The following is a 20183-nucleotide window of genomic DNA, read 5'->3' as shown; positions in this document are numbered from 1 at the left end:
CATTTTATGTTTGTACACGTAGTATTTGGGAAGCCAGTGTGATTCCTACTTAATCATTTTTCTTACGTAGAAATGTACAAAAGTGACAAATACTTTACAATTCACTATTTTTTTTCTGTATGGTGAAAGCTAAGTTGTAGCTATATGATGTCATACTTTGAAAACTCAAAGTGATAAACAAACAAAAAAACAAAAACAACCTTTGGGGTCTCTCTCCTAGCTTCTTAGCTTATAGTGCGGCGTTAGCCAAGGCCTTTGGCCTGCAAGCTGTATCACTGTCTCCATGACAGTAGAAGGATATGCACATACATTCTTGCTCTCCCAGACCACAACAAAAGTTTTTGCCACCATTTTGTGTGTGTGTGTGTACATCAGATTTTTGTTTGTTTTTGAGCCTACCGTGATATTCTTTTTCAAACATGCATTTTGACATTTTGGTTTCTACAGAGATGAATACTCATTCTTGAGCACAAGAGAATAGCGAAAGGACCTAACCAACATCTAATGTAATTTTGGGAAGTTCATTTTGTAACCCTTTCAAAGACTGGAGATCTACCTGGTTCTGTTGTAGAGTAATAGCCCAGTAAAGAAACAGATCCACAGTAAAAGTAATTAAAAATAAATCTTTTTCTTTCCATGATTTTTCTCTTACGGGACCTTAAACAAGATGCAAGTGGTCCAGTGCAATCCTTACTAACACCTGCTTTCTTTCCTCTCCTGTCCACTGTCCCCGTGGTTACAAATGCTCTAACTCATCTCTTCCAAACCTCCCCAGAAATAAAATTTCCTTTACATTCCACTTGTCTTTTTTTTTTTAATTCCTTTTTCATCTTCTATCTCAGTTTTTTATTATGAAGGTATTTTCTTTTTTCCCATGCAGATATTTCTTTCTCTCTGGAAGTGGGGAGCAGGAAAGAAAAATACCTCCGACCCGGAGATCTTCCCTTTGGTGGGAGGAGGATTGGCTGTGAATATTCCCACATTAATAATTCTTATGCCATCACACATTGTATATTAAAAGATAGTCCAGGAATGTTATTTAATTGATTTTTTTTAGCCAATGTCCACTTGAGACTATTTCTTATGCAAATACAGATCTATTCTCCCATAATGTCTTCTAGAAACTTATCAACTGTGTACTTAGGAAATTTTCTTTTCATTGATCTTATAAACTGTTTTGCTATGATTTTTTTTTTAAGGCTAGTCAAGTGCAGTAGTGAGAAGGGGGAAAGAGTAGACTAAGGAGTTCAACCTGTAACTGACTGTGAACAATCAATTGAGAGAACTCACTACACCTTTGGACCAACCAGTTCTGCTATGATTTTAATAAAAATCTTGATTATTATTTTTCTTTCTGTGGAAAAGAGAAAGAGCTGGAGGCAATATAAATGAAGAGTTGATGGGAAGGAGGATGCCTAGAGATTGCTTAACAAATGATTATGTGAGATTTTTGGTTCATGTGCCATTTGTGACAAGATAGAGAAAAGGAGGAGGCGTGTGGTTATTACGGTAAAAGTAGAAAAAAGTTTGGCCATTGAAGGGATAGTCAGAACATAGGAGCCACAAACAGTGTGGAGATATGAATTAGATACAGAAAAAATATCTAGAGATACGGATTAAAGAGAATTTAGATAGGGAAATAAAACAAGGAATTAGGGTTGCAACGATCTCCTTAAGTTCTTCTTTTTTTTTTTTTTAACTACATCAAGTGAGAGGAAAGACTCTTTTTTCCCCCCCATTTTTGGTAATATGATAGAGACAGGAAATCCACCCCCCTTTTTTATCTTTACCCTTCTCATCTGCCAAGGAAAATATATTTTTGCAACCTGTAATGGCAGATCCCCTGATAGAGTTCTTGAACAGAAAGGCTGGGTTCTGTGTAAGTTTTCCTTCTTGCTAGATTTCACAGCGACTTGTTTTCTAAATTCCCAGAGTGCACTGAGTCAGTTAACTGCACCAAACAGGAGAAGACTGACTTCATAATCCTCCTAAATGACTGGCAATAGAACTGTGCTGAAGAAAAATGCTCCCCAGCTTCCTCTCCCCTCACGGTCTCCTCTCTGTCACACCATCAACAGATGAAAGTTGCGCAGAGCAGAATTTATCTCTGGTGAAAAAACTCATCAGTCAGGGAGACATGATAGAAAACCATTAAACAGGGAGTTTTATGTCATTGCATTAGGGGAAAACATAACCGGCTCACCTTGATATACAAGGGTTCCCTCAGATGTTCAACAAGAATGCAAGCTTTCTCCTCCCACACAGGATTGAGGTTCTTGTGTATTATTTTACTTCTAAAAACTTCTTTTCCTCCAATTTTAAACTTCACGTATGGATCACTTGTCCCTGTTAAAGAGATAGAGATTAATTCATGTTAGTCACACTATTTGCTGGGAATCAAGAGATTAGCTCATTTAAACATCAGGAAGTATTTAAAGGAATCAAAGTTAAATAAAGCTTATCACATGGGAAAATAAAGGTTAAATGTTTTTTCCCAAATTTTTCCTTAAATTTTAAAGTGACAGTAAATATTAATAATAATTATTATATCTAAGTAATAATAATACTAATTATTATTATTGTATCTTCTGATCTTAATTCTGTATTCCTATCCTGGTATTTAAAAACCTCTATTTCATACTGCATATGTAAATTTAATTCATATTATAAACAAAAGATTATTCTGACATTTCTCTTGGTATCACCCTGTCAACTATAAAAAGATGATCCATGATCTTGACTGATTTAACTAGTTTTAGACTTATATATGCTGCTCAAATTTTAGACTAGTCTGATGGGCTTAAGGAAAGGTGAGTCTTAAATTGGGCTTTCATTTCATCCTTGGTCCCATATTCTCTCGAGCTCAGAAGTTGCAATTTTAGAACATGAGGAAAGGATGGAGGTCTCAGAGGAAGGCGTGGGGGGAAGGGTACAACTGTTTATTAAGTAATCTGCAAACTTCATATTATCCCTTCGCACCTCCCAAGCTCCTTATGATGATAAAGAAAATCAGAGCTGTCGAGTAAGTTGCTCACGATACACAGCTAGCAGGAGATGCAGTTAAAATTCCAACCAAGCTTGTTTGACTCTAACACCTGTGCTTTTTCTACGACACCTGCAAGGGGGAGGGGCTTTGACATACTTCTATATATATCATACCATTTCTCATTGTGACCAGTGAATGAGGCCAATTGATCTAATGAGTCTATGCTATTACTAAGGATTCCTAGAGAAAGTGAATCAGAGACATCCCCAGGTAAATCATCCCAGCGTGACAATCTTCATCCCCAGGAAACAATTCTTTATACAAGGCCCAACTCCCTTATAAGATTTTGTTGGGGCACCTGGATGGCTCAGTCGTTAAGCGTCTGCCTTCGGCTCAGGTCATGATCTCAGGGTCCTGGGATAGAGCCCCACTTGGGCTCCTGGCTCAGTGGGGAGTCTGCTTGTCCTTCTGCCCCCTGCTCATGCTCCCTCTCTCTCTCATAAAAAAATAAAATAAAATAAAAAAAAAGATTTTGTTTAATTCTTTCTGTTTTGCCTAAACTGAAGCTATAGTTGATAACTACGGTCTGTATGATTTAAAGAAGAATGTGAGTGGGGGTCTGTAAACTGTAAAGTATGATATAAGTGTTAGGGATTACAATTATGATGCTGATATCCTTAAGCTCACTCTCTGTATCACTTCTCAACACTCCACTCACTGCAGTGACACATAAATATCGATGCAAAATATAAGGACTGCCACATAGGACTTTGTTTTTCTTATTTAATCATTTGTGGGCTTTCTTAAAACCCTCTACACTTTTGAAGTAAATATAATACCTTGCTCTTTGTATGCCTAGACCCGGGTATAATAAAATAATGATCCCAATTTCTCATTGTGAAACTCCCATTTTGACAGTGTGATTTTATCATAATGGTACAAACTTAAAAAAATTTATAAATATAAATATAGGCTATTATATGGTTACCCATTATAATGAATGCATTCTTTTGGGGAGTCAGTGCAACTGAAATGTTAAAAATTGCTATTTTTAACACAGTAGTTCCCAGCTATGGGCTGAGGACCCTGGGGATTGAGGGTTTTAGAGCACAAATTTGGAGGTTATTAAAATCCATGTACCCATTTGAAATTTCTCAGTCACGCCCTAGATCAAGTTATTGTCTTTGATTTTGAAATTCATCTATGTAACTATTACCACCTGCTAAAATATAATAAGCTTCATAATATCAGAGCCATTTGGATCCCCCTTTTTAAAAATCTCCAGCACTTAGTACAGAATCAGACATATTGTTGGTCCTCAATAGACATTTAGTGAATAAATGAATGAATTAATGACTTAATAGCGTGGGTGGCAGCCTCTGTTCCTGCTGACTTTTGTCCCCTCCACTTGGATATCTAATAGACATTCCAGTGTTCCCAAAATCCTTTTGGGAAGCAATCTGTTTCTTGACCTTCCCAGAAACACTTTCCTCACCAGCTGTATAGGTCAACTGTCAAAATTCCCTCAGAGTTAGATACACCCAGTTCCTGGAATCCTGCTGGGTGGTCCTAAGGGCTCAATGGTAGAGCTTAAATCACAAAAGGAAATCTAGATCACTCGAGCTAACACGTGCTGAACACCAGATACAACACACCGCCTAACAAGCCTGAGAGAAGACTTCAGGGCTATCTTGAGGTGACAGTTGCAGAAACTACAGCATGCAACAGGTGAGTAAATGTTCCATAGTCACACAGCGAGGATGTTGGGGCTTGAATTAATTGTTACACTAGGCACTCTCTCTCTCTAAAAAAAAAAAAAAGAAGAAGAAAAGAAAAGAAAAGAAAAGTTGCACTCAAGAAAAAAAAGCCCCATGGTCAAAGAAGCCTGGAAAATGCTGCATGTCATACCCCTTATTGGAGAGTCATGGTGCACATTCACTTATTTAAAGGCGATAGAAAATGAACCTATTTAATTTTGTTCTAAACCAGCATTTTCTAATATGCTAAATATTCTAAATATGCTTGGCCACAGAATTCCTTAAATTCCTGTGCTAGTGCTGCTTTGTTGCAATATTGCATTCAACCACAAGATGGCACTAACACTCATCAAATTGTTGTGAGGCCTGTGGTTCTATTCAAAATTAAGGCCTCTTTACTACACACTTTGTAGTTTTCAAGCATTTTCTAGCCACCTGTGTTTGCTGTTATTAGCTGAGCCATGACCCTCATTAAAACATTTTCTATGGCACTGATGAAATGAAAACAGGGCAAGTAAGTATGGGAGAAGAAACTAGGACGTGTTAGCCATAAAAGAAAAGTCAGGTTTTATTGTTATTCATGTCATAGTCAAGAGCAACCTTCTTCACACATGCGCTTTATCAGATAGCATTAACTCCAGCATTTATTTTTCAACATTAATCCTTTTATTTTATAATTATAAATTCTGTGCTTTAAAAATTCTAGAGTATTCTAGGGGCTCCTGGGTGGCTCAGTCGGTTAAGCGTCTGCCTTCGGCTCAGGTCATGATCCCAGGGTCCTGGGATCGAGCCCCGCATTGGGCTCCCTGTTCCGCGGGAAGCCTGCTTCTCCCTCTCCCACTCCCCCTGCTTGTGTTCCCTCTCTCGCTGTGTCTCTGTCAAATAAATAAATTCTTAAAAAAAATAAATAAATAAAAATAAAAATAAAAATTCTAGAGTATTCTAGATCTAGGGACTATTAATTATTTCTGAACCTTAGGATCAAATTGTTTCAAAAAGAAGATTTAGATGGTGTGTAAAATGTTTTCTCAGGTAGTAAAGGAACACATGTCCTCAGTGCTATACTTTCTTTTCTTTTTTTTTTTTTTTTGAGTCACAGGTCACTGATGAGCACTTCAACATTCTGTGTGATTGTTTAGCCTTTAGCGTAATTTAAGTCTAACAGAAAACTTTGAATGGGTCCACTTTTGTGTGCAATAAGCACAGTGTACACAAGATGGCAGCCTCTCTTCCCTTAAAACAGTATTAAAGATATTTCAATGTAAATATTGGTTTTCCTCCTCAGAATAAATGAGCCTCCTGGTGAACAAGTTTAAATCAATCTTATCCCAAACCTAGTACGTAAAGAAACAGACACAGCTACTCCTGTTTTGGGGACCTATAGTCATTCAATAATGCTCACCCCTAATCAAAAACAGCGCCAAATCGAAACTCAGTCTCATATTAGAAGTAGGGAAAGAAAAGGAAGGGGGGAGGAAGAGAAAAAAGAGCAAAAGAGGACAACAGAGAAAGGTAAACATAAATATTGAGTGTAGACAGTTAAAAACAATTTAAATTTAAGTTGGACCTTCCTGAAGGTACTAGCTAGCCATCTTTACTGCCCAAATGCAACAAAGAAAGTGTGTATTGTATAAAAATGTCCTTCACACTTGAAAGATGCCTGTAAAAGTCATCTTCAAAGCATACTCAGAGCAATAGGTTGAGTCTTTATGTACATTTATTTTTCACTAATGATTTAAAAATCTGCAAAGTAGAGATCTTATTTACATATTAAAATTATCTCCTTAGGCTCTCCCATTCCTTCATTTTTTTGCTGGAGATTTGGAATGCCCTACAATTGACATATATAGGGCAAAATAACTAAAACTATTAAAATTCAAATGTGCGAGGTTTCTAATAGCATATGGCATACGGTAATAAAGTAAGAATAAACTAACATTTTTTCATAATGAGTACTATGAATATTCCAATGATTTTGAAATTTATGGCTAATGAAATTACATGATATGGCCCATAGATGAATTAAAAATAATACTGTGATGAAACACAGCACAGGGCTGAACTAAGTAAATTTCTTCCTTTGAAGAGTAGAAGGTACTTCAAGACACACTATAGAGAGAAGGTGTATTGTGACAGGAATAGGCTATTGATTTATATGAGTACTTTTTTTGGCTCGTTTTTCTCTTATAAATGCAGAGCTCAAGGTATGTGAGAAAAAACTCTACATTCATATTTGGGATAAATACAGCTTGCTCAATTCCCTTTCATTTGTGGTGTAAATTACAGGGGGTATCTACGTGCAATTTCCTGATAATGTCTGGGAGTACAGGTAGACTAAAATATGGAAGGGTGGTATTCACATTTTTTTTTCACGCTGCTTTAGATAAATATGCTTTAATTTTGAATATAAATTATACATTAATTTGTGATATAAGAGCAACCACAATAGAGGAGTATCCTAGACGTCATTTTTTTCAAAGGGCTTTTCTCCCACTGCCTCTGGGAGCTCCCTCTCTGAGCAGTAATTAATGCACTGGCTAGATACAATAGATATTCTTCACCATTCACAATTCTTTTTAATTTTTTTCCCCAGAGGGACACAGTTTTCCCTGGAATTGTACGAGAATATATTACTATGTTTATTCAGCCATCATAACTCCCTAAAAAATCAAATAGAAGGAAATTTTTAAAAATTTAAGTACTTTAACTTTCCTATTTAAAAAAAATCAGAATATTAAAAAATTATACCCTAAAGTTTCTGTGCTATTCTCAGTCTTTTTTTCTTCTGGCTATCCCCATACTCTTCTGAAGTTGTTCCCTTGAGTGTCACCCGTAACTTTTAACCACCAATTCCGATGGGCTTTTCTTAGTCTTCTATCTGTGGGTCACACTGAATGTAGTTAACTCCACTGACTGGAATTTCTTCCTCCCCTCCTTTCCCCTCCCCCTCCCTTCCCTTCCTTTCTTTCTGATTCTGTGACTCCACTCACATTAATCCTATGGTGGGAAGAATATCCGCCACAGTCAGTTTTGCTTTTTATAGGCAGTGTGGTCTTAGCAAAGTCATTTAACCTCTCTGGTCTATAGTTTTTTGATCTTTAAAGTGAGAGGATTTCCCAAATTTCTCTGAGGAGAACAAAGGATCTCTAACAAGATTTCACTTACATGTCATTGACAGAGAACAAACCATTCCACATAAATGAGTTTTCCATAAACTAAAAATTGCCATGTCAAACACCAAGACCTGTTTTATTAATACATTTGAAGAAAATATTTCTAGAATTTATTGTTTTTCTCCTTTTTAGGTAAATAATGAATGTAATTTAAAAAAAATGGGTCAGAGCCTCATATCTTGATTATATATGTCTAGGAAATTGTCACTAAAGTTCTAGGATAACTAAGTTAAATCTTCTGTAGAAAACTGGTGAAACTTGGCAGAAATCTTTCAATTTCTGAACTCCTAAGGGAATGCTGCTAAAAGTCAGAAGATATCTCACAGAGAGATATTTATCACAGAAAGCCCCCCCCCACCCCCGCCATGGGGTATTTCCATAATCTGTAATATATTCTATATATTCTTAGTTTGCTCTATTTCTTTTAATTTAGAGTTGTTATAAATTCAATGATAGTAATATTTCTGTTATTATATATGCCAGTGAATAAAAAGTGGTTCTTAAAATATAACAAGTTAAAAGTGACTTGAGCTGTAAGGAGCCTGAGTTCCTGGATCTCTGTGTGGAGGGGAGCCATCTGCCAATGAGAAGCATGTTGCCTTGGACTACTATGTGGGTGAGGAAAAAGCTTCTGTTACATTTGGGCCATTAAATATTTTAAGGGCATGTTTATAGCAGCAGCTCAGCCTACCTTAACCAATACAGATACCTACATCTTGTGAATTCTAATTACTACAAATCGACTTACAACCACTGTTTAGCCTGTCCCACCTGATAAATGCTCCTAAGCCCTCTGATTCTAATTCTTAAAATCTCTCTTGAAATCAGCTCTGCCAGTATTGCCTCACCATTCTTTATCTAGATTCTTCTAAGAGCCTTCTGCCTGGTCTCCCTGCTTGCCTTCAGATCTCTTCCCCAAGTGCCGCCAGAGTTCTCTCTGTCATACACAGATCTGGCCACTTGATTCATCTGAGACTCCATTTTACTCCGTCTTCCCCATACAAGCACTGCTGTGGGAAACCCAGGCCCCAGAACTCAGGCTCAGGGTTCGTTTTCAAAGCTTCTCTTATCCAGGGGATTTGGCATAAACTGGGTATATTTTTATTATTTTATACTCTTACCATGGGGCCTTCTGATCCTAATTTGGCTTCTGTGTCAGACTGAACCCTAACATCCATTTCTTTAATTTTTGTTTTAGTAATGGAGCCTCTGTGAGTTTAACAGCACATATGATCCCCTCATTAGAGAATTTCTTATCCTCTAAGCAATGGGTTTGGCCACATGATAAGTCCTTGCTGGTAAATTTGAGCAGAAGTGACACACGACTTCTGGATCTTCTGGTGAAAAGCAGAGCAGTTGCTTTGAATCAGAGGAGGAAGCATAGGTGATGCAGGCCGAGCCCCTTCATCAGCCTCTGATCTCTCCTTTTTGGACTCAGTGTAGGACAACACATCTTTTTGAAGCCACTGTACCTATGGGTCTCTTTTTACCAGAAGCTTGGCTTGCACTCTAAGACACCTTTCTGAGTATGTTTCTTATTATAATGATTATTTGACTTTATGCAGCTAATCAATCTTGTTTGAGTTCCAGTCCCATCCATTTCATAAGATCAGGTGATATGTACTTGCATTTCCCACAGCCTGGCCATTCCTGAGCCCGGGGACTTCTCACTTACAGAACTGGAAGATAAAATCTAGTCAAGAAAAGAAAAAAGGTCGAGGTGGGAAGGAACCAACCTACCTGAATACTTACTAGGTGCCTGGGACTTTTCATTTAGTTTTAACTCTAGCCCTGTGAGATGAGTTAAACCAGCACATAGGAGGCATCCAAAAGATGTCTGCTGAATAAACTGATATTCTTAGTACTTTACAGAGGAGTAAACTGGCTCAGAGAGGTTAGGCTGCTTGACCTGGTTATGGGATCTATTTGATTCTAGATTCCAAATGTACTCCACTACACCATGATGCATGCCTACCTACTGTAAGCTTTTCCAATCAACTGATATGTCCCACCTATCTCAAACTACCATTTTTGAGCTCAGCCCTCCCATATGGTAGCCCCATCAGAGATAGGAAGCCACAGAGCTCACTGAACTTGGCAATCTTTAATTCCGAACCATAATCATGGCAGACTAGCAGTTAGACAAGTATGGGTGAATGTGACTGGGGAGCTGATTCATTTAGTGTCCTTTGCCTCCATCTGACAGAAAATCTCACGAGGGCAAGAATTCTTCTGCATCCCAGAACCTACCATGAACCTACCAGGTGCTCAACTGATCAATAAATATTTGTTGAGTTGTATGAATAACATACCTTACCATTAATATACTGGCTTTGCTAAGCTGGGCACTTATTCAGAGGCCTAAAACTGGGGTTCTCTGTAAAGAAGGAAATTGTCCAATGGTGCTCCGCAGAAAAATCTAATTAAAAAGTATAAAATTTTTAAATGTATTTTGAAGGGGATGAAAGCTTATTTTCACTCCATCCACAGCAGAGGTGGTTCGGTGCCATGTAGTGTGGTGGTGGAGAGCTTGACCTCCAAGTTAGAAAGCCTGGGTTGTAATGTCAGCTCTAGCATCTACTAGCTGTGTGAATTGCAAAAAGACAGCTAACTCAGAGGACACTGAAGGTGGTATAAAACCTGATGAAGGTCATTGTGGCAGTTCAGTTACTTAATCCATATAAAGTACTTGGCATAGTTACTGGCACAAACTAAACATTCAATAACAATTAGCAATTAATCTTATTCAACATGGAGACAAAGTAACATAATTACATCACAATTTGAAAACTAGAACATAACAAAATTGAAATAAAGAACTATAAACATATCAAAATGGATATCAAATCTCTGAATTCCCATGTGGAATAATTCATTTCAGTTGAGATAACAGTTACAAGTTAGCTACTTTCCTTAATCATTGAAGAATACATTAAACACACAGCAGAAAAGTAACGATTATTTTCCAGGGATTTCTCCTTCCCAGTTATGTTAGAGATAGCAACTCTATTGGATTTTTTAAAAAGAAAAACTAGCCTAGAAATAATTATAAACATTGTATGAATAAACATAAGTATAAGGAAGTATCATAAAATATGACATTAAAATAACTGGAGACCATAGGACATATCCACTAAAACGAAACAAAAGTTATTACAACCCTAAGAAGAAAACAAAATCTTCATCAATCAAAACCATAAGTAATAGCAATGTATAGTTTTATGACCCTTGTTGATTGATTACCATCATTAACTGAACAAATTTCAAGACAACTATATTGCAGTATGATTAAAATGCATCACAGATGCATGGTCATGGAATTATATGTTCCGTGGCATATCCACAAATTCAATTTGAGAAAAAAGAAGTCAGTGGTCTCCTATGTGTCTCCCTGCTTCTTGTCTTCCCCCCTCCAACTCATTCTCCACAATCCTATGCCTAGAATTTTTTTTTTTTTTTTTTTGACACAAAAGTCTGCTGTTACTCCCTTGCTTTAACTTCTTCATTGCTTTCTCACTGATTTCAGAATACAGTTCAAATGCCTTGGCAGGTCATACAAATGTTTCTCCGTGAATTTCTCCAGACTCCTGTTTTGCCAGAATAAAACTTGCAGCGCCTCAGATTCACAGCTTCTTTCCCATGCCTGTGCCCCCCCTCATCTCTTTCCCTTTGCCTTGAATTTGACAGTCTCCACCATCCTCAGTCCTTTTCTGGTACCAAATGTGAGTCTCCCTGCTGTGCAGACATCTTTCCTGCCATCCTGTGGACACTACTTGGCCCTTCTCTCTCTTTTTTTTTTAAGATTTTATTTATTCATTTGACAGAGATAGAGACAGTGAGAGAAGGAACACAAGCAGGGGGAGTGGGAGAGGGAGAAGCAGGCTTCCCGCTGGGCGGGGAGCCCGATGCAGGGCTTGATCCCAGGACCCTGGGATCGTGACCTGAGCTGAAGGCAGACACTGAACGGCTGAGCCACCCAGGTGCCCCTATTTGGCCCTGCTCTTTTGCTCCCAAATATCCTCTACAACAGCACTTGTCGCAGTGAGGACTTGTTAACTTCTGAGGGCTGGTTTCAGGCACGACTCCTGGGTCATCATCTGTGATCAAGAACTGTTGGCTGACTGACAACACTCATGTACACCTGAATAAAGGAATGTCTGTCTCATGTCAAAATAACACAGAAACTAGTAAGGGAACCAGTATGTAAGTTGTCTAATCTTTATTTCCCGCTCTTCCCCGCTCCCTTATTCACTAGCATCCTAAGAATCTCATTTGGATTTTATTCTCAAATACTGAATCTGAACTATGAGAAGTTTAATATCAAAGCAGCATTGAGCCACCACTCCCACCCCAGTAAGCATTCTGCATTGCCACTTTCCCCAACTATGGCGATGGACAGTCACTGTAATTCCTAAAGATGGTCAGGTTGTCCCAGTTTTACAAAGTGCTTTTAGACAATCTTGTGTTAGTAGCAATCTGCTTAGAGTGTTTATTTATTTGATAGATAGACTGATTTGGATTTATTCAGAACAATCAACTAGAAATCATACCAGAATAAAGGTGGATGAATGTGCTTGTGACATATGTCTCCTATGATTACGTCAAATGTCCAATAAATATACTAAACATACAGTAAACAGTGCCACATTTTCATGCAAAATACTTAGAAGAAAGGTTATTTTTTCCTGTGTACAGAGAAATTATGGCTGACAGTGCTACCTTTCACTGACATCTCTATTTTCTTCTTCTTTACAGGTAAGTAGCTAAATTACATTTTCTATTCTTTTTATTTAGGTGAGGCCATGTGACTAAGGACTGGGTTCTGGCCAAAGGAATGAGAGCTGAAGTTGTAGCCTAGCCCATGACATCTTCCCATATGCAATCTTCTCTCTTCTTTCCCAGTGCTGAGAGAGCAGGACCACAGGAGAGATGAGGGCAGGACCACAGGATAGACAGAGTCTGGAGTTCCTGAATGAACCAGCAGCACTACCACCAGCTACAATGGACTATGAAGTGATAAATAAATTTTTATTTCATTAAACCACTGAGATTTGGGTGTTCATCTTTTTCAGGTCCTAACACTACTTACCTTAACTAATACAAAAATTGATTCCAAGAATGGGTGCTGCCATTAAAAAAAAAAAAAAATCCCTAAAATATGTGGCATTGACTTAGTGGTTAGGTGGTGGGCAGCAAGGTAACACTGAAAGGCTGGAGAGTCTTGTTATGTCAGGCCATGGTCAACATTTGGTAAAACTGTTCCTGTGATAACCTGCAAGGCAAACTACTGCTATCAAACCTAAGCTTGAGGGGACATGGTTGGAAAGAGCCAGAATACAGGTGTATATTTTCCATAATTGATTGCCTTTAGTAAATAATCATAAGAAAGAGGTGAGTTCAGATGAAAAGAGGCTGATTTGCAAGTAGAAACGAAGTAAAGAGAAGAACTGAAAAGGCTGTTTTTAGACCCCAAATAATAGAAAATAATACTGAAAAAAACCTTCGAACAGCCTAAAGACAAGTGTCACATTGGCCTTCCCATGCGAGCCTAAAGACAGCCTAAAGACAAGTGTCACATTGGCCTTCCCATGCAAGCACCACAGCCTTAAGGTACCTGTCATTGTGTTAAAACGGAGAAGCAAAGAAATAAATCATGCCTGAGGAGTCTATGAAAGAACACTACATAGGGTTGTTGGCACCGGGAAGACAACTAAGTTTTTGAGAGAAAGAAATTAGTTGGTTGAGATACCTGATTATGCACCAGCAGGAAGCAGGATTATCAGTCTACTTCCTATCCATTTCAGACTTGGCTATAGAGAATAAAGAATTTCTCAGATGGTGGAGACAGTGTTACAGAGAACAATAAACAAGAGGATTCTCCCCAGATAGTAGAATTCTACTCAAGCAACTTCCCTACCCTCCAGCTAAGTAGCCTTCATAAAGTCTGTCCATGGAGATTTCAGAATTACTATGGACAAGGAACTGCTATGTGTCTCCCATGCTTTTCATTTTGGTCATTATCTGTTGGATGTATATGGTGAAGTGGTAGGCAGATTTATATTTCAAAGGGCTACAAAGAACCCCATTTGGACCCAATAAAGGATTTCCTTTCATTCAGAGATCCTGGACTTGGAGCCGGATACAGTGACCATAAGGGACTCTGGGCTGTTTCCCTTGGGGAAGGGTAAATGTCTTCTATGTGTGGAAGGAAGAGTGGACCAGATATCTGGTGACCAGAAAAGTGGAATGCAGCCGGTCCTGCTACTGCTTAGCTATCTACATGTTTTCTTCTTCTTCCTGAGCACATAGCTGGCCTATAGCTCCCAGCCTCCTGTAAAACTGGGAATGGACAAGTATCTGCATTTTGGTCAACTGAGTATAAGCCAAGAAGATGATGTGTCACTTCTAAGCCTGGCATATGAAAAACCTCCCATGTGTGACTCTTTCTCTATTTTCTCATCCACGGGCTGAAAAGACTTGAGGACCAAAAGGTGTAAAAGGGGGAAATCTAGTACGACTGAATCCACACTGCTTCTATGCCCCTTGATGCTGTGACCTATAGCTTAGGAACCTCTGCTTCGCCCTGCATGTAGGCATGTTAACTAGTGGAAGGAATTTTGCTTACAGGTGAGATTTGCAAAAACCACTCTTTACCCCAAGCCTACCTCACCTAAGGAGATAAGGAAGTCCTCATCTCAATTCCTTTAAGACTGAGGAATGGTCAAGACTCAGGAGGGATTGAAACCACACCCCATGAGATTGAACTAACAGAAAAGATAAAGCTTGTTTTTCCCTAATCAGCTATTGTGTCTTTTCAGACCCCACTAGCAAACCCACTAGCTGTCTCTACAGAAGTCTGGACCCAAGGTCAACTTGAGTTGGTATGATTCCAGCCTATGAACAAGCAAGACCCTGCATTCCTTACCTGAGATAATGAGCCTAAGACTCCATCCAGTTTATATCAGCTCTCAGAGCATGCCCATAGCCCCTTCCCTTGTCCTAAGATAACTTCCTCACATCAGAAGCTGATTTGGATTCATTCTGATGTTGTCTTTACCCTAAGTGAACATGGAATATATATTTCCTATATGTTTGCTCAATGGGCATGCTCCATCTGTCCTCATGAATAGTCATAAGTTTCTCTGTCCTTTTCATCAGTATGTATGTATGTAATCTCAAACCCTAGGATTATAAAAAATCTTGTTCTCTCTCCCTTCAGGGAGGTGGATTTGAGGCTTGTCCTCCTGTCTTTTCCTTTAGCTTCCTCTGGAATAAACCCCTTCCTTGCTGAGTACCTGAAGTCTCAGTGATTGGCTTCACTGTGCATCAGGCAGATGAACTTGGGTTTGGTTACAGAGGGAATTAGTAATACTAGACGGGAAAAAAAGTTGAGTCCCTTAATGACCGTGTGGAGCAGAGTTGGGGCCCCACTCTCCAATGCTGACCCCTACTGGGCTATGATAAGAGCCAGATATAAGATTCTATTATGTTAAATCACTGCCATTCAGCACTGTTTTCCCTTTAAAACTGAGTGATGATAATAGTCTTATAGAAAATGAAGTCTTAGAATTGGAAGGGGACTTTGTCCAGTCTTTCCCTGAAAACAAGAATCCCAGCTACAAAACTGACAGATGACAGATGGCCATGGAATGCAGACGTAGTTAGAATACTTTCAGCTCAGCAATTCAGTATTTGTTGAACACATACACTGTGTGATATAGTATTTCATTTTGACCAGGTTATAAAATGTTACAAAATGTATGTTACAGAGCTAACCTGCTTCCTCTGAATCCTTAGAGCTACAAGAAAATAGCCAGTTCCTGTTTCACAGATACTCCTTCCAAGCATATGCAGTCCCTAATACTTTTTTCATTGGCACAATTATATCTCTAAGGTCATTAAAATAAAGATACAATAAGCTAATCTTCTCATCAATTATTTTTCAATGAGAGAATTTTTGAAGGATAAACTTCCACAAGTAAACAATGAAAAGGAAAGATTTTTATTTTCAAAGTACAAGTTTTAAAGGAATGATTACAGTTGCGTCCATATCCCTGGATTATCAATTAAAGGCTTTTCTTCAATTATCATATTATTTGATATGGTCAATAGTTATGTAAGTTTTATAAGCAAGTAAAAAAGATAAGCAAAACAAAATGTTAACACCTAAACATAACTAAAATACTTGAGGAACAATGAAAAAACCTTCACCCCTTATGCTAAAAACAGTTAAGTGTTTAATGTGACAGGTGACTTCAAAACTTGCAATTATCCTGCTAAAGCAGGTCATCACCAACAAAGGCAAAGATGGCAGATACAGGACAGTAGCAGGTGTTGTGCATCCTTTTTCCTATCCTCAACACTCTCCCCTTCAGTTCTCTGTCAGGGTGTGGAAAAGTCCATGGTCTGCATTGGTAAGTTTCACAAAAACTGTAGAACCAACCTAAACGCTACATTTCCCCATGATCCACTCTTTCCTGCCTTCTGCCCTTCTGCCAAACTTGCTATTTTTTCCACTTCCATTAATATTCTGTTACTTTTTAAATGACGGCAGGGCTTTTTCCTAATAAAAGATTTGAGCTGGTTTGCAGAGTGAATGAATTCCCCAGCTGGTATACTTTTCCTTTTCTGAAATACATTCATGCTTTCAATAATATTTACTGTGTGTCTATTATGTGCTAGGCATTGGGCATTCAGCAGAACAGAAAACTAAGTCTCTATTCCCAAGGAGCTTTCATTCTAGGGGAGGTAAACTGCTAAGAAGGTGGGGGGTAATATGTTATGTGGTGACCGGTCCATGCAACAACATAAAGCCACGGGTAAAGGGATGGTGATCAGAGGGGCCTCCTGTTTTAGATAGGGTGCCAACGGAAAACCTGCCCTGTAAGGAAACATTTGAAAAGGAACCTGAAGCAACAAGGAAGCATTTCACGCAAGGGCAGCAGCAGGTATGGAGGCTCTGAAGAACTCCAGTATGGATGGAGGGAGTGACCTAGACAGTGAGTGGGAGGTGCTGAAATCAGAGCTTACTGAAACAACAGATTGTGTGGGGCCTTACAGAACCTTGGTAAGGACTTGGAGTTTTTCTTTAAGTGAGTTAAAACAGAAGAGCAAGTGAATAAGTACACTAAAATCATTTAAGATTGCCTTGTCTGATGTCAAAAGACCAGTCTTTGATTAGAGAATACACCAACACCTGAAAAATAGGATGTACTCAAAGGGCCAATTATAAAAGGGCAAGTATATTGTTTTCTTCAGTTACTCAAAGTAATTTTTAAATTTAAGCCAGCCGGTCTGAAATATTTTGACAAAGGCAGCCTAAAGGTTAATAACGAATGTAAAACAAATGTGAATTTTTATACTTCTCATCTTCGTGTCTACACTACATCCTTTAAAATTTAGATTTCTAACTTATATCTAATACAATATAATTGAATATAGAGTATATTCAGATTCTGTCATGACTCCTGTTGATGTCAATATTATCTTATTTTGATATTAGTATAAAAATAAAATAGATTTGGCAACCAACATTCATCACTAGACTATCATATTTAAGACAATGAGAATTCATTCAACGTTAATGGTCTGCTTAGCACATCATGAGACAGTCATTACTGGATGCTGGTGGTAAATGTTCTCCCTGCTGGGGTAGGAGGAATTCTGAAATGTACCCCCAAGATTTCTCATCCCAATCCCTGGACTGTGAATATGATGAGATCTCATATCTGTGATTGTGCTGCTTATAGGACAGAAGGGATTTTGCAGATGTAATTAAGGTTACTAATCAGCTGACTCTGAGTTCACCAAAAGGGAGATTGTCAGGGTGGACCTAATTTCATCTAATTGCCTTTAAAAGCACAGGGTTTTCTCTACTTGGTAGCAGAAAGTCACATTTGAAGCATGAGGGTTATTTGATGTGCTATTGCTGGATTGAAGATAAAGGGGGCCACATGGAAATGACCTGATACTAGCTTCTAGCAGCTGAAAGAAAACCCTGACTGGCAGAGAGCAAGAAGGGAGTGGCATTAGTCCTGTAGCCACAAAGAAATGAATTCTACCAGTACCAAGAATAAACTTGGAAGTGGACCCTGAGCTCCAGATAAGAGTTCAGCCCAGCCGATACCTTGATTTTAACCTTGTGAGACTCTGAGCAGATAACCCAGTCATGCCGAGCCCAGATTCCTGACCTACAGAACCTGTGAACTACTAAATGGGTATTATTTTAAGCTGCTAAACTTGTGGACATTAGTTACAAAGCGATGGAAAACTAATGAGTCTACCTTGAAAAATATATTTATGGTATAGGCAGAGAAATAAAAAAAAAAAAAAAGCCAGAAGGAAACTTACTTGAACCTAATAAAAGCCTTCTTTATATTAAAAAGAGTATAAGTGTATTAGCTAGCGGGCTAAGATGCCATAACAAAGCAATCAGAAAAATACAGTGGATTAAACTAGAGAGAAATTCATTCCCCTCTTGCAAAACCATAGAGCAAGAAGTAACTCTAAGCCAGTGTAACAATTTTGCCATCCTCAACGTGTGGCTTCTGACCTTTGGTCCAAGACAGCTACTTCTTCCCCCCCTACCCCCCCCCCCCCCCGGTTTTACTGAGATATAATTGTGTCATTTTAGGGTGTACAGTATTTCTCTGTTTTCCATGTCTTTTATCAAAGTATCAACTTCTGTTTGACTTATCGGAACCTTGGCCAAACTTCAGTCCTTTGATCAGGATCTGCTGTACTAAGAATATAATGCCTCACTAAGGATCAGCAGTTCACACTTCAGAGCACCCGAGCACTGTGATTAGGTCCATTTGTTACTGTTATTTTTATTTGAGAAGTTAACACACGTTGCATGCTTTCTATGGGGCAGGCATTGTCCTTGTCACTTTACATGTCTCAACTCAGCAAATCCTCAAAATAATTTTATACTACATTCTCTTACTATATTATACTACATATTCTCTAACTGATAGTTGCAATTACCACCAGCACCCCGTCGTCTGTATCACTACCGACACAGGACTTTGCAGGGCTGCCGAGCTGCAGAACTCAGTGGCTTCCTAGAATTGGCAACGTGCTAGGTGTTGCGCCGGCTAGCTGCTCAGTAAATGTTCACGGATATGAATTTTTAACACTTGTGCACTTTGTGCTTTTCTGTGTTCCTTTTCATATCTCTGGTGTTCTGAGGAGTTCTGACTTAGGCTGAAGACCAATTCTGCAAAAGGCATTATTTATAGAGTTTCAAAAGGGAGTACAAACTGAAAATAGAATCTGTCTTAGGTTGGAACAGAGAATAATAATTCAGGGGCAAGGGATGCCTGGGTGGTTCAGTCGGCTAAGTGTCTGCCTTCAGCTCAGATCGCGATCCCGGGGTCCTGGGATCAAGCCCCGCATCAGGCTCCCTGCTCAGCGGGGAGCCTGCTTCTCCCTCTGCCTGCCGCTCCCCCTGCTTGTGCTCTCTCTCTCTTTCTGACAAATAAATAGAATCTCAAAAAAAAAAAAAATTTCAGGGGCAAAAGAGCACAACAGAAGTCTTTTAATGATGGAGTAATTCAGGGTATACCTTGGGACTTCCTCAGGATGTCTCCAAGACCATTTGCATAAACTGAACAAATAACTTAATGTGTATGCATAGAAAATAAGAGCTACATGCCATTATTTGTGTTTAGGACGTAGTGCACTATTTTTGATAAGTCACATTCATGGCTCCTTGAAAGCCTAAAAGCTTTCCCTGTTAAATGTAAGACTGCCTAGAAAGCTTCTTAACGCTGAGTGTGGGTTTTCACAGGGAGTTTTATGGGCTTGCTCTGTTGGCTTAAGCCTCTCCCATTTAATTACATTCTCATTATGAAAGTAAGTAAAAATTATATAAAGTCCAAAAAACTTGATTTTCTTTTTGCTACTGTCAGAGACATTGATCCTGTTTGACAGAGACACTGTACATTGTGACGAGCTCTGCAGAAGCCAAAGAATTCCATTCAAATTCCAGCAGTATTGTCCTCCTAGGCCAGTGCTGTGTGTTTATTTTTATATTTCAACTTATTTATTTTTGTTAAAGTTGTTTCCATATAAATTTATTAAAGTAGTTTCTTCCAAGCTAAGGCAAATCTACTTTTCATAGATATTAAAAGCACTGAAGGTTTATATTAACATTTATTCTTGAGATAGAGATATAGCTTTTAAAAATACCTTAATGTTAAAAGATATTGAGGCCTTTTGCTTTTTTCTGGGCTGATTTACAAGCCTTCACAGAATAGCAACGTA

At 38.5% G+C, this 20183-nt stretch overlaps 1 protein-coding gene and 1 long non-coding RNA gene across 14 annotated transcripts in view; one reads left to right on the top strand and one right to left on the bottom strand.

Moving 5' to 3' along the window:
• The window catches only part of MCTP1 (multiple C2 and transmembrane domain containing 1), a 506871-nt gene that overhangs the window by 241704 nt on the left and 244984 nt on the right, over window positions 1–20183 (bottom strand). For all 13 annotated transcript variants that reach the window (XR_013445693.1, XM_078067058.1, XM_078067054.1 and 10 more), the window contains exon 3: window positions 2204–2346. Coding sequence is in view for 12 of the 13 variants with exons in the window: in XM_078067058.1 (XP_077923184.1) it covers window positions 2204–2346 (143 nt within the window). In the remaining variant the exon portion in view is untranslated. The remainder of the gene's footprint in view (window positions 1–2203; window positions 2347–20183) is intronic.
• LOC118530801 (uncharacterized) lies at window positions 4480–12957 on the top strand. The gene is made up of 2 exons (XR_013445328.1): window positions 4480–4714; window positions 12711–12957. It is a non-coding gene; the product is annotated as an uncharacterized LOC118530801 (long non-coding RNA).

This window comes from Halichoerus grypus, chromosome 2 (genome assembly GCF_964656455.1).
Source record: "Halichoerus grypus chromosome 2, mHalGry1.hap1.1, whole genome shotgun sequence".
NCBI lineage: Eukaryota > Metazoa > Chordata > Mammalia > Carnivora > Phocidae > Halichoerus > Halichoerus grypus.
Note: the sequence above shows the minus strand (reverse complement) of the source record. Positions and strands in the feature narration are given on the sequence as shown.